A 14185-nucleotide genomic window follows, 5' to 3' on the forward strand; every position below is an offset into this window, starting at 1 on the left:
AACGCACATGGGAGGAATGTAGTTCTGCTATAAATCAAGATTGGTAGCTACCAAATAATGTGAAAATTGCCACGTTTCTCATGCTAATGCTATATGTTAATGCTAATAGAGTGGTGTTTTCAAGAGCCCATCTCAAGTTTTCTTAACCCACTGGCACTAGCAAAAAACATAATGAGGCATAGTACATTATCATCAACAAGAGTTTCAGTTCTAGGTGCTTTAAAGATACTTAATTGTGTCAACCCCAATTACTCATTCTCAGCCAGGATGACAAACAATTCCTCACAATCCCAAGTTCAGTCATATTTCAGCATCTCAAACCAGAAGTGATCCTAGAAGCGATAAAGAAGATATAGGCCAATAAAATGCTATTTAATTACCACAAATATATAAATTTAACTATGTTGTAAGAAACATATGGCAAATCCAAGGCAGTAAAATAATAAAGCAATTGAGAACTAGTGTGACCCTCATCCACCTAGCTAATGGTTGGAACCACATCAACCATTGTTATGACTTCATTTATGAAGTTCATTAAAAGAAGAGCTTTTCTTAAAGCTCAAGCTGTTGGAGCCATTTGTTTAAATGAAAATTCTGGTTATTATTTAAACAAATACATACACATCAAATTTCTTAAACCTCAGGAATCTGAAAATGTGAATATCAGAATTAGAAAGCAATTAGAATACCTTACATCCGTTGCATATATGTGTGTGTATGCATGTGAACACCTGTATTAGGTATATTTTTAATGCATTTTCATGTACATAAACATAGGTACATGGCTATGCATGAAGACACCTACCCTTTCTACCAGCACCCAAACCCATGAGTTGCATGCTTTACTTCTGGAGCACACCACGGTTCTTTGCTCAAAGAATTTATTATTTTTCTGAGGTTAAGTGAAACAAAACAGGGGTTCCATTTCTGGCTTGGAGAGGCTTGGTCCCAAACTCCACCTCCTCAGCTGTTTGTCCCATGGCATGGCCATGCAGGTCCCCAGGGGAGGTAGCACCTGATGGGCTATCTCAGGGGTCCCTCCATGCATAGCAATGGAGAGGAAAAACCATACTTTGCTGCTGTCACAGCTGTATTTATCTGTATTTATCCTGGTCAAACCTGCTTGGTTTATGGTTGGTTCTATTATTTCGTATTTGGAGTTCGGCCTGCACAAAGGGAATGCATGTAAATAAGGTCCTCCTGACATTAGTTTGCTGTTGATATTAATAAGTAGCATTCCATAACAATATGCTAATATTTACAGAATGCTTAGCCAGATTCAGCCCTGGGGCGTGCACAGGCAACATCACACACTGAGACAGAAGATCTTTATGAGAGGACAATGGATCTGCACATGTTTTCGAAAAACATAACTTTAACAATTTAGAATACAGTTTTCTAGGAAGATAAACCAGCAGCTCACTGTCATTCCAAGTATGTAACTGTGCATCTCAGGAACTAACTTTTGAGGATCAGGATGGAGTCAAAACTTCCACCTGCCACATCCCTACCAACATGACCTTCCTGGTCCTGGGACCAGCTGCATCATCACCCAAAGTTCAGCCTTTTTGACCCAACCCACCTGCACTACCTGCCCTTCTAGCTCCTCATGTACAGCTCGAGGTACCCTGCAGGTTTGTTGGCACAAAAGGCACTGTTTTAACACTCTTAGCCATCAGCACCATCACAAAGAGGAGAACACCAGACCAAGGAAAAAGAAACACTGAATGAAGAAATAGCAAATCCTGATGGAGAGTGCAGAATAAATAAATAAATGAATTTAGAATAGAGTTAGAGACACGAAGACATACACGTAAAAACAATCTGTCTCAGAACTAAACCATCTACTAGTGCATTATAAAACCATCCTTCTTCTTCACTTTTGCCCACCTGCTATTGCTTCTAGTGTGTTTAATTACAGCGATAAACAAAGACCTTTCTTGGATTCCTTAATTTTGTTATGACTGGTGCCAAACCAGGGCAGCAGCCACTGCACCCACCTGCAGTGTGGCTGATAAAAACCCACTCCTTTTAGGCACATGCACACCAAAATGCCACACTGGAGGGTGTAAGGGTAGGAGGAAAACTGAGTGGAACAAACCCCTCCGAGCTGCACAGCTCCAAGTCTGCTCCATTTGCTGTGCAAATCTCAACAAAGATGTGGGAGGCACATCTCGAGTTAAATCTGCCTTATCTAGTGCCTGGTATTAGGTTCTGCTGTGCCACCTTGTGTTATATCACATCACGTTTGATTCAAAACAACACCATGTGGGTTTGGGTTGCTCCACTTCTACCACTTCTGCGTTTAATAACAAAAACAAATCAAACATAAGAGAGAGAAAAAAAAAAAACACACACACAAGAAAAGCATAAAAAAACACAGAAACTTTCAAAACCTCAAGCTAGGGAGTACAAAAGAGTATAGGAAGAATTTCAGCGCTCTCATTTTTCATTTGCTAAGCAACCTCCAGTTTCGTCTGCATCTCAGAACATCCTGCTTTTGGAAAGATAAGGTGGTTCATGCAATAAAACATCCTGATGGGAAGATAGTTGGGCATTTCTTTCTTCCAGCGTTCAGCAATTGCTTTGGTTTTCTTACTGATTGTAAAGCAGATTCCCTGCCACAGAAAGGCAGCCAAGCGTCTAACGCGCACAGTGCTGCTATGGCGCTGTCAGCACGCGGCGTTACGCGATAGTGAAGTTATGGTGTGATTCCAAATATGTTAATTGCTCATCTCCTTCATAATCAAAGTGCAGGTTTCCTCCTGACCTCGAGGCACGCTTTGGGAAATATCTGCAAAGTTTGGGAAATTCTCTCGGCCCTTAAAATTCATGCAAAGTGTGTAACGAAATGCCAAGCAATGAATCAGCGACTGTTCCATCCTTTTTCCTCCTTCCCAGAGACTGGAGCTCGATGACACATATATCTGCGGGACATGAGCTGGGGCCACACTGCCACGAAAATGCAGGGCAGTTGATGTAAAACGAATGCTGACCCGAAAAGCAGATTTCACAGGCATCTCTCCATTTGCTTACTCATTTCTAGAAGAGAATCAGTGCAAACAGAGTTAATGAGGGGCGGCTGAGGCGAAAACATTTGTGCCTCAAATGGTGAGCAGATCATTGTCAGCACTTTGCATGCACCACACCAGCGAGAGACGGAAATTCTGCCTGCAATTAAAATGTTCACATGCCAACAATGCCAATTTTCCTTTATTATCAGAATTGCGATGTTATAAAGCTGTTGAGCTTTGGAGTCAGGTGCTCCTATGAAAATCTGTGCTGTTTGATGCTTCTTAACCTTCAGGGTTGAGAAAAGGCAATTGAATATGAACACCAGAGGCTTGAAATAAGTAGACAGAATAGAATGGTAGAATCACTGGAGTTGGAAGGGACCCTTAGATGTTATCTGGTCCAACGCCCCTGCAATACACAGGGACACCCACAGCTCCATCAGGTGCTCAGAGCCCATCCAGCCTGACCTTGGATGTCTGCAGGGATGGGGCACCCACCACCTCTATGGGCAGCCCGTTCCAGTGCCTCATCCACCCTTATCCTAAAACACTTTTTCCTTATATCCAATCTAAATCTGTCCTAATTTTGAGGCTCTGAACGAAGTGCTTGTTCTTTTGGAGGTTGACATCTGAATTTGTCACTTCCTTTTTCAACGGGATGCCTTGCACTGAGAAATTTCAGCACGGCCTGGTAAGACTAATTAATTTGTTCCTGCAAATGCAGTATTTGTATGAATATTAGTAATGCACATCAAACTATTAGGTGCCTCAGCAAGCTGCTAACAATTACCCTCAGTGCCTTACAGGCATTTGTAGGCATCCAAAGCCTTGGTGAAACCCTACTGCCTCCTGCAGTCTAATGGGAGGCTTGCCTTGTCATCAGCAGCACCCAAATTCCATCCTTCGGGTTTCTGGTAAACACAGTTATCCCAAGCTTTGCAAATTCAGATCATCAAAAACAAACAGCTAATGTCACAAAGATTAACACCTGTAAAGCACTTTGAAGGAGAAAAACACTGCATAATCCCCAAATATTACATTATTTATAAGACGACCTGATTTTAAATGTTAAGTTTGGCTTATTTTTATCACAAAGAAAAACAAGTTCCTGCTAGCTTGCTTTACAAAACCAATTACCAGTGATCATTGTATTGTGCTGCACGACAATACGCAGCATTGCCCCAAAAAGGCATATCTACTGGTCCAGAGCTGTTTAGTGGAAAATTAACTTGCACAGTGGATTGCAATACACGCATACATGCAATTCTAATAATGGGTATGAACTTCAAGCATCTTTTTTAAAAATACGTGTAACATTTTATTTCATCTTTTCCTGACTTGAAGTAATTTCTGTATCTGCTCCTCAATAGACTGCCCTTAATCAGAATAAAGCTGTAAGAGAATAGTAAATGCGACATCAAGACTTGCTTCAAACTTATTTGAAAGTCTCATCAGCTATTTTGGCTTTGTTAGAATATAAATCCACTCAGCAGAGAGAAGTCAGTAAAGACTGACGTGGTGGCATGGAAAAAGAGATGCACAGACTTTATGAAACCTGAGAGGGCACATGCAACGTGCTAGGGCTGTCTGCAGTCTGAAAACAGGAAGACAATGCTGCAAAACACTTAAAATATATTTCATTTCATTTTTATGCTTTCTGTAGACCAACTTAAAAGCTTTACTCATTTGATTTCCTCCTTCCCAGGGAAAAGTCTTTTAAAAAAACTGTAACAAAATTAAACAACAGGAAACAATCAAAGGCAGATCTTTAAGTGCCAAATGAGGTTCCTAATTAAAGGGGGAAGTGCATAAATCAGGAATGACAAAGCAGTAGCCCTGCAATTACAAAGGAAATGAAATACAAATCTTGAGATTACACTTGAATATATATTTCTTTAAACATACTGTGATTCTCATTTTTTAAAAAATAATTTACTAAATAAATAGGGGCACTTATGAGTTACCAGAACTATACCCCCAGCTGCTATTTCTGTTGGTGCTACTTGCACTTACAATAGCATGCACACTGAAATAACAGACAATGAATGACAAATTGCTGAGGGACTCAACCAACAGGAGACACCTGAGCAGAAGGTCCTGGCAGCATCAATGGTGGCTGACATGGGAGGGTGAGGTAAGGAAAAAAGGGAGGATGTGAAATGGAAATTTCAGAAATGCTGAGCTCAGTGGAGCACACCAAGTGGCAGAGAGGAATTACATTTGCTTCTGGTGGGCAAAGAAGCTGCCACAAGATGGTAGCCTATGGGGTAGATACAGTAGGAAATCCTATCATAAGGAAGATGGCAGCTCCCAGCTCAGTGGGATGGATTTTCATGGGGGTTTCTACGTATCTGAACATGGGACAAAGAGCCCAGTATAATGCTCTGCTCCCTCTGCAGTGAGAATTGAAATCACTGCTGGAAAGCCTGAACTTTTCTTCCCTTTCCAGAAGCTTTGGCATAGGAACACGGGCTCTGTGGTAACGGTCATCCGATTCCCAGGTTGTGATTTTGTCCTAAAAGCACTCTGGACTCACTTTTCTCTACTTCAGCAGCTGCTAAGGCAGTCTGAAATATTCTGGCAGCTAGATGCTCAAGTGGCTTGACTTTCAGCTCGTTCTTCAATGCAGCCTAAAGGGCAAACAGAAGTGAGTGGCTTGTTCAAAAGAGTTCAAGCCTCTACTGAATAGCTGATTGCAGTTCTAATTACCATGGGTTTACATCATTAGGGATAGCAACTGAAAAGGAGCTCTAATTCTAACACTGAGATCAGCCATAGTTTTTTTCCTTTGGCTCTCACCACTAAATGACTGCTTTCCAACACTTCTTGTAAGGACAGGAAGGAAAAGTTTGCTTTCGATGGGGGGAAAGGGATCTCAATAAAGTATAAATATGATGGTTTTGCTGGTTTTGCTTATAAAAGTGAGTGGACATACTCTGAGGCCAGCAGTGGTAGCAGATCTCACTCGGGTATTTCATGCTGTTCACTTATGCCCAAGCACTGTATTTTGACACTCCAGATCCCAAAGAGCAATCTGATGTCAATCACGCTGCCATAACACGCATGCAATTAGAAGCAGTTATGATATATTGTTTGTAAAGCTTTCACACTTGACTAAAGGATCTTGTGACTGCCAGGACTAGGGGGAACCCAAAGCTGCAGCCAGCACTCTAAATAAGATGACACACATCTTCATATTACTATGTGATGTTTCAAGAGCCTGAACACCAGATAAATGAAGAGAAAATAAAAGTCCTTCCATTTTAGGCTAACTTCAAGTGACTCCAGCACGCACTTCTGGCTTGGGAAGAAGGTACCTCCTCTCTAAAAGAAGCAGTGGATGTTAATGAGCCTCACATGCCAAGAGCACCACTGGAACAGCAAGGGAGGCTCCATACAGATAAGCAGTCTTAACAGTTTTACTGCTTGAATGCTCTGTAATTTTGTTCCACTGCTGCAAATCTCTGCTGAAGTTATACTAATTACCTTCTTGAGAACTCTGAGTCAGGGACCAAGAGAGACTTCCCTGCTTTGTCCTGCCTCATCTCTCCCAGCAAACATCCTCCATTCACAGCTGAGCCATGAATAGAGATTTTACTACTGACTGCACTCACATGGAGGCCAGCACTCAGGTGCCTACTGATGGGCATTTAATATTGCTTAGTTTTTTCCTCCCATGAAATACACTTAAGTTTTGAAACGCTGGTATTTATCATCTATGTCTCAAAAGACTGAATTCCATTCCCCAGCTTAATGTGAATTTGGCACTAGGGAATGCAACTATAAACTACACTGGTTTGCAGATGGCATGTGAATGACATCCCACCTGAATGCCTTTACTTTGATCTGGAGCAGAGTGAGAAGACATCTCTGAGGGGATTATGTAGATCAGGCTCAAGGTCTGTGCTATTTTCAACCTCCTGGTCAATAGAGATGCTGAAAGCTTGGAAGGGAAACTGTCCATTCAAACCTGCAGAAAAACTACTCAGCCCAATTCTTGTAACCGAACACAAAACAGACACAATAGTGTTGGGTGGTTTGTACAGAAAACTAGCTTAGAATTGAAAAAAAACACCATAAAATTATATTTAATCTGAGGTTATTTGAAAAATACATCAGTAAGACATGCAGATACTCTCACTGAGACAAATGCTAGGTCTGACTGACCCAAATGCAGCACAGTAGTTTGGCAGAATCCCTTGTTCTGAAGCAGCTCCCACCTGTCCTGGCACAGACACAGCTCCCTGCAATAGAAGTCACTTGGGAAACAGGGAGATTATTCCAACAAAATGCTGCTTTTAATATGAATAGATTCTATGCAGAATGAAAAGGAATTTGGATCACTCCATGTAGACAAGGCTTCAATGTAAAAAAAGATTTCAGGTGGCAAATATACCTTTGTTTTGTTGTTGCTTTCTTTGCTTTCACTTGGTAGGTAACATGTTTAAAGATGCTGGGTCTCGCTTCAGTTAAAAATATTTGAAATAAAGATGTGCCTTTTTGTGACCTGATTAACAATAATTCTCTATAATAAAGGAGATGTGCAACGACAGAGTGCATTGCAGAGATAAACACACATAGTTAATCTGCATTTTGTAACCAAGGATGCTGGCACTTCCTGCCAAGCATCTTCTCATCGCATCCCCTTCAGACCTGCTGGGCTTCACCTTCACCCAGCAATGGCTTCCTGCCTCCTCTAGTCTAACTTACAGGCTCTAATGGATTAGAATCTTCTAATGATCCCTATAAAATCACTCACAGCCAAACAACACCCATCTGATCCTCAGTCAAGTCCTGTCTTTGGCTCGAGGACCTTCTCTCTCCTGTCTAGTAGCTAGAGACACTGATGTTATCCCCTCTGTCCCTTCATTTCGCTAGGTAAGAGCAGCTTTTCCAACCTGCTCTCATGTACAGCTCTATCAGCCACCTGCACCCTTCCTCCTGAACCCCTCAAGTGTTACAGCCCAAACCATGAGATGGGCTTAGGAAGCATTTTCCAGCACTGCATAGGGATGAAATAGAAAAACAACAGCAAAAATACAACCAACCCATGCTCCATGCAGAGCCCAGCTGAATGCAGATGTCTGGTTGATGCGCGGCTGCCTGACAGCAGCTGAGCACTTTCTTCACTGGACGCCAGAGGGAGGAGGAGGAAAAGACAACTGATAGGGATGCTATGGAAGAACTGCTCCAGGAGCCCTGAATTTGCTTACAGACAGAGGAGCCAAATGTATTTCTGCAATGGGATCAATGAGACTGATGCATTGTCTACCTGGGAAGGGGACAGCAAATGCTTAACATGTGTTTAGTATTTCAATTCAGAAAAAAAAAAAATAATTAATTAAAAAAGAGACTCAGCAAGATTACCAGGGAACTATTTACTACCCTATTGAAACTGTGCCTTTATTTCCTCATCAAAATCTTTTCATTACGCCTTCAAGGCATAAGGAGGATTATTAAATGTCAGCCACAATTCAAATAATTAATGTACGGTGGTACCAGATATATATGTGCTCTCACGGAGAATTAATAATAGCTGCTATCTTTCTTCCAACCATATTTTTTCCAAAATACATATATTAATCATGAGTCTGCGGTGCATTTTTTAAGCCTATCCAGTATTGATGGTCTCCAGGGAACTCACGCTTGGAAAATTGGAGAACTTGTAATATATTCCATTCTCTACTTTTTAATTTACTAACAAAATATTAAAGTAAAGTAAGCACTTGGAAAAGAAGGAGGATAAGAAAGGCTTTGCTTGCTCCAGAACTGCTATTAATTGCAGAATCCACATCCTCCAATCCTTGAAATAGCCTTTCAAAAACAATAAGCCAGAGCTGTCAATTCAGAAGGTAGCCTGTTCCCATTACACGGACTGGCTTTGGTTGCTGATTTTCTACAATGAAAACGCTTTGGGAAGGTTTCGGCACTTTCACAGCCAGTGCTGCTCCCAGGGCTGAGTTCAGCCTCTGCTCCTTGCTCTGCTGCCCTCTGTCCCTGCAGTGTGCCCATCCCCGTAAGGTGCTGACGTGTGTGTCATCTATGCAAGCCACCGTGCCTCAGCAATGCAACCAAAACTGAGTTCAGCTCCTCTTTGCCAGCAAATAAACAGATCAAGAAGTAGCATTTCAGTTTCTTGGCAGACCTGGGAAAGTTTAAATGCTGTGCCTCCAAACCCAGCTGCGTCCCAGGTGTAACCCTTCCACACTGAATAGTCCATGGCTATCTGGGTTTGGACGCTGCAAACTACAGAATATATCACAAGCCTCTTCCATCCCACAGACAACACAGGAAATATCCACATTCTTTAAACGAAGGAAGTTTTATGAGCAGATTAGGGGATGTCATGTAAGCAAAGGTGTAACCATACAACCTGCTTGCCCCCTACCAGAAGCTGTGTGTAGTGCAAGAGCACACATTCCCCCCAGCAAAGCATCAAACAACAAATAATTTTAACCGTCTATTTGACGCTACAACTGCCAACATGCAGCAGTTGCTACACCTCCAGACACAAACCTTTTCAACACTGAAGTTTAATTACAGTAAGAAATATTTTCAAGTAGTTTTAAAGACGTACCTCCTCGCTGCACCAGCAACGTGACCTCACTTCCCTTCGGACATTCAATCAGCATATCCACCACCTGGTTGTGAGTGAGGCTCTGCACATTCTTCTTGTTGACTTCGACTATAAGGTCACCCTCCTTCAGGCCCCGGCATCGCGGGCTGTCCACAATTTGTTTCACCCTTTGGCCACCCCCACCGGGACTGTCTGCTATAGTAAAGCCAAAGCCCATGGGCCCTTTCACTATATGCACGGTTATCAGTTCAGGTTGTGTTGCTATTGAAGATGCCAAAGAGACTGTGTCATTGGGATACCCATGGGGTCCGTTGGAGGAGACCTCAGCTGGGCTGCTGGGTCTCGCTTCCTTTGTGCCATTGACTTTCCCTGTTTTACTACTGTGGCTGGCTGGGGAGTCGTAATTTTCTTGCCCGTTCACAATGATTGGCTCTTTGTCCAAAATTGCCACGGAAGTCACCAGGCTCGTGTTGGGGTCGTCGGGGTCGAAGGGCAGGGGGTAGCCTCGGCACAGTTCGAGGTCCACGCTGGCACCAATGGGGATGGACTGGAAGATTTTCACAACTTGGGCGTGAGTGTGCCCCAGCACACAGGTGTCGTTCACGCTGACTATGACGTCCCCTGCAGAGGACACAGAGAGATATACCATGTGCATACAGCCACACCACAATTGTACACCCCAGGAACACAGAATTGGAGCCCCAGCAGTTCACTGGTGCCACTCGTGGGCAAAGAGCAGCACTAAAGTATTTTGTAAAGAAAAGCCGTGGTAACATTTGGACAAGCAAGAACTATCAGCACACAGTGGATTCACCACGTAAAGCTTTCACACGCATAAACACTTTCTGAAAGTGAAAATGGAATTTGGTGCATGCAAAATGGTAATAAATTCAAGCAACAATTTATTGCCCATTTAGCAGTTATTGAGAAGCCCAGCTCTCACTGTCACACCCTGTTCTACACTGACATCTGACAGGAACAAAACTGAGAGCTGTAACAGAAGACTCAAACAGCAACTGCACAAATATGGTGCCATGTACCACATCTCAGACATACTTCAGCCTGAAATCTCAGCAGTAAGTTACAATTCAGTTCTTTAACACTGTGGCTGTAAGACAGGGATGCTCAGCGTGTGTGAATCCTCTCAGGATTTCCTCATGTTGCATCCCACCTCCCTGCTTGCTGACTGGAAAGCTGAACATCTTATCCCAAAAATGCAACGAGGACTAAAGGTAGTTTTGAATTGCATATAAAAACAGCCCCAAAACCAGAAACCAAAGTGGTGGTGGTGATTTTGAGTTCCAGCATCAGTACCTGTCTCCATTTTGCCATCCAGCGCCGCAGGGCCGTCAAGCACCAAACTTTTGATCTGCAGAAATTCATCTGGCTCATCTCCTCCGACGACGGTGAAGCCAAACCCCCTGCTGCTTTTCCTTAGCTTGGTGTGGATGAACTTCCCTTTCAACTCAGAAGGGTTTCTTGTAAAAAAAGGTTTCCCTGTGTAGGAAGTTTGGAAAATCTATAAAAAGGCAGGCAAGAGCATTTGGTCTTCTTTTCCTCCACCCCTCTGCGTTCAGCAAGTGCACAAACAGCAGGGAGCTGGGACAGGACCAGACTCTGCTGCCCTGTCACCTCTCTGCCCTCCACCTGTCTCCCTGGGACCAATCATGCAGGGAAAGGAGTGAGCAAAATCCTCCTACTTCCAGCTGCTGCCTTTGCTGTGATAGTATGCACCACAGTTCCAAGGCTACACAGGGGGAAAAGGTTTTTTTTTGGAAGGGAATATATTAAAGTTAGCAATGCTGGTTTTGATAATGTGCCTTATCTCTGTCTCGAGGTGGTTATATCCACTCACTAAGGATGGGGTGGAGTCAGCAGTGAGAATTTCCACAGAAATGAGTATCGCTGTTTTATTCCACTTGGCCTTCTCCAGCAGCTCCAGAGCAATGTCCACACACCACGTAACCCCTTCAGCTAATCCCCTACCACCCCAGCATCACTACCCCCCTATGACTTCCTCTGGTGAGGAACAGAGGGGATGCTGACATCACTCTTCAGACACTGTTTCAAGTCGGACTCCTTCCTTCCTGCTCCTCACCTGCTGTGGATGATGCAGTGCTGTAGTGAAGGTGGATCAAAGAGCATCTCGAGTCCTGGGGGGGCTGTGCTGGAGGGCTGCTAACGCTCTCTGGGAGCACGGATAAGGGAGAACAAGGTGCTCCAAAAGCAAAAGCTCATCCTTGCACAGCACGTTGCACAGGATGGGAAAGGAGTCACGGTTGTGTACTTCACAGTGCCAATACTATGCACCTCTGCACTTTTAATCATTTTTAATGCTTAGAGGGGAAAAGCCTGTGCCACTAAGCCCTCTGGTGACAGCTCCAGGATCAGCAGCCTGTGTCACAGCCAGCAGAGCTGGCATCCTTTCAGAAACCTCGGCAGCATTGCCGAGGGGCTTTGCTCAGAAAGCAAACCTTGAGGGAAACTGGAGGCTTGTAAGCCTTTGAATGGGGGAAAAAATAAAATGTATATTTGAAGATTATTCATGAGGGGGCAGTGCAAGGACTCAGTCTTCTGCCTTTGAAGGGTAGCACAGGAACGTGGTAATCCTGCACATGGCAGGCAGATACTGTGCTCAGATCCCAAGGTGCAGAAAAACATAGGCAGCGTGTAGCAGGGCTTGGCCCTGTGCTTGTTTTTGGTTCAAAAAATGAGCAGAACAAGCAAAGCTTGCCAGCATCTGCCTACAAATACAGCTTGAACTTGCCCTTAGTAACAAGAGACAGTAGCACCACAGGCTACATCCCACCTACAGTGTTTGCAGAGGGAAAATGTTTTAAAGGAGTGTATATGGAAGATCCCAGCAGTGCCACCAGAGGGAAATGGGAACACCTGGGTACAGGGTGAGGGGACAGGGAAGCTGGGAACAGTGCTACAAACAGGGAGCAAGAGAAGGAGGAGCAGCACTAAGAAAGGAAGAGGAAGGAATGAGAGAGAGAAGGAGTATCAGTGTGGACCAGAACATCATTGAGGCAGGCTAACAAAAATCTTGGTGCAAGATTTTGGTGGATGGCAGTCGGGAGCAGGTAGAGAGCTGAGTGAGGTCCCCTATGGGTCCTGCATTGCCAGGCATGGAGTTTGGGCAGCCCTTGTACCATCTCAATAGTATAAAACAGCACTCAGGTGAAATGACCAGTGCTGGATGCCTGGTGGATGAGGTACCATCTCCAGACATGTTTTTCCTTGGTGCCAATCTGGATTACCCGAATATACTCTAATATCCCATGGGAATGTGCTGGAGGGCTTGCACGATTTTGTGTTGGTTTTTGGGAGGGAAGTCTGCCCTTTGTGAACAAAAAGAAATGCCCTGGATTGTACTGTAAGAGCTTTGCTGTAAGCTCAGCCAGGAAGATACAAAAGCCTAATCCTTGCCTAACAGTAAAGCTCTGTAGAAAAAGATCTCCTCCTTTTCGTACCTGCATCCAGCATCAGTGGTTAAAACTCACTATGTAACTCATGTTTTCGTGCCTTTTTGAAGATTTGGGACACTACATGAAGAACAGTCACGATTCCTTTATTCATGGAGGTAATCTCATTTGCTCCTCACATTTGGCACCAAATGTGGCTTTGAAACAATTAGTCTCAAAGTCTAGGGGAATTCAGATGAGCAGATGTGTCCTGGTGTACAATATTCCCTTTACTAGTTGTAGTGGGAATTTCCTTTGCAGGAAAAAACCTTGCTGTACTTTTACAACTGGTTTAACAAGGTTGTTACCTTGCACTGGTGCTTCCCGAACTGCCTCTTGGTTGTTTGAAACAAGGTTTGGAGCAGCGGGTGGTGGGAGAGATGGACACTCCTCTGTCCATTCTGGAGAGGGCAGAGAGGGAAATGTTACTCGTTTCACAACAGCACTACGAGTTCCTCCATGTACACACATTGGGAGTGTGGGGTTTGAGCAAAGGAGACACGTAAAGCATAGCAAGAACAGAAAGAGACATGGAGAGAAGGAGCAAAATGAATGGGATGTTCAGAAAACAGTTCTGGAGGATCCTCTATGTTTAAGTCAAACCACCTGTGTGCTCAGACAGTATACCTCACACACTCGGGACATGCAACGAAGTGGTCTCAACATTTCCATTACAGCTATTCTTCACAGTCCTCACAACATCTGTTCACCCTGACTGCTAAATAGAAGGGATGATGTTGCGGCAAATGGAGCTGTAGGATGAATGCTGAGACCTAAATCTTCTCTCCCTTTGACAGGAGCTGCTGTTCAACAAGGAGTGGGAAAGCTATGAAGGTCCAAAAAGAAACCTGTAAGTCCCTCATTGCCATTGGGTTGCTTTAAAAAGAAAATAAAAGGAAAAAAAAAATTTAAAGTGAATAAAGGAAAAAAAAAAGGGGGAAGGGGAGTGTTTTGAAATCATGAAATTACTTCAGATGTTTGAGCTCCACAATATCCAAAACTCTCCCATGCAGAGGGGTTTCTCTAGTGTATGTGTAAAATGCTCACTCCTCACATTCCCTTCAGTAGTCCCAAAGCAGTCCCAAAGCAGCCCTTCCTGTGGTGACGTTTTACCTCTAGAACACACT

The 14185-nt window shown here is 43.6% G+C and overlaps 1 protein-coding gene across 21 annotated transcripts in view; it reads right to left on the reverse strand.

Annotated features, from left to right (window-relative positions):
• Nucleotides 1–14185, reverse strand: part of MAGI1 (membrane associated guanylate kinase, WW and PDZ domain containing 1) — a 288713-nt gene that overhangs the window by 39996 nt on the left and 234532 nt on the right. For 16 of the 21 annotated variants that reach the window (XM_090148394.1, XM_090148393.1, XM_090148395.1 and 13 more), the window contains 3 exons: nt 13367–13459; nt 10906–11088; nt 9592–10212 (listed from right to left, as the gene is read on the reverse strand). In XM_090148394.1, the coding sequence (XP_090004520.1) occupies nt 9592–10212; nt 10906–11088; nt 13367–13459 (897 nt within the window). The remainder of the gene's footprint in view (nt 1–9591; nt 10213–10905; nt 11089–13366; nt 13460–14185) is intronic. The other 5 variants (XM_090148390.1, XM_090148388.1, XM_090148387.1 and 2 more) reach the window with 1 other exon arrangement.

The sequence above is a fragment of the Phasianus colchicus genome, chromosome 11, assembly GCF_987193195.1.
Source record: "Phasianus colchicus chromosome 11, bPhaCol1.hap1.1, whole genome shotgun sequence".
Lineage (NCBI taxonomy): Eukaryota > Metazoa > Chordata > Aves > Galliformes > Phasianidae > Phasianus > Phasianus colchicus.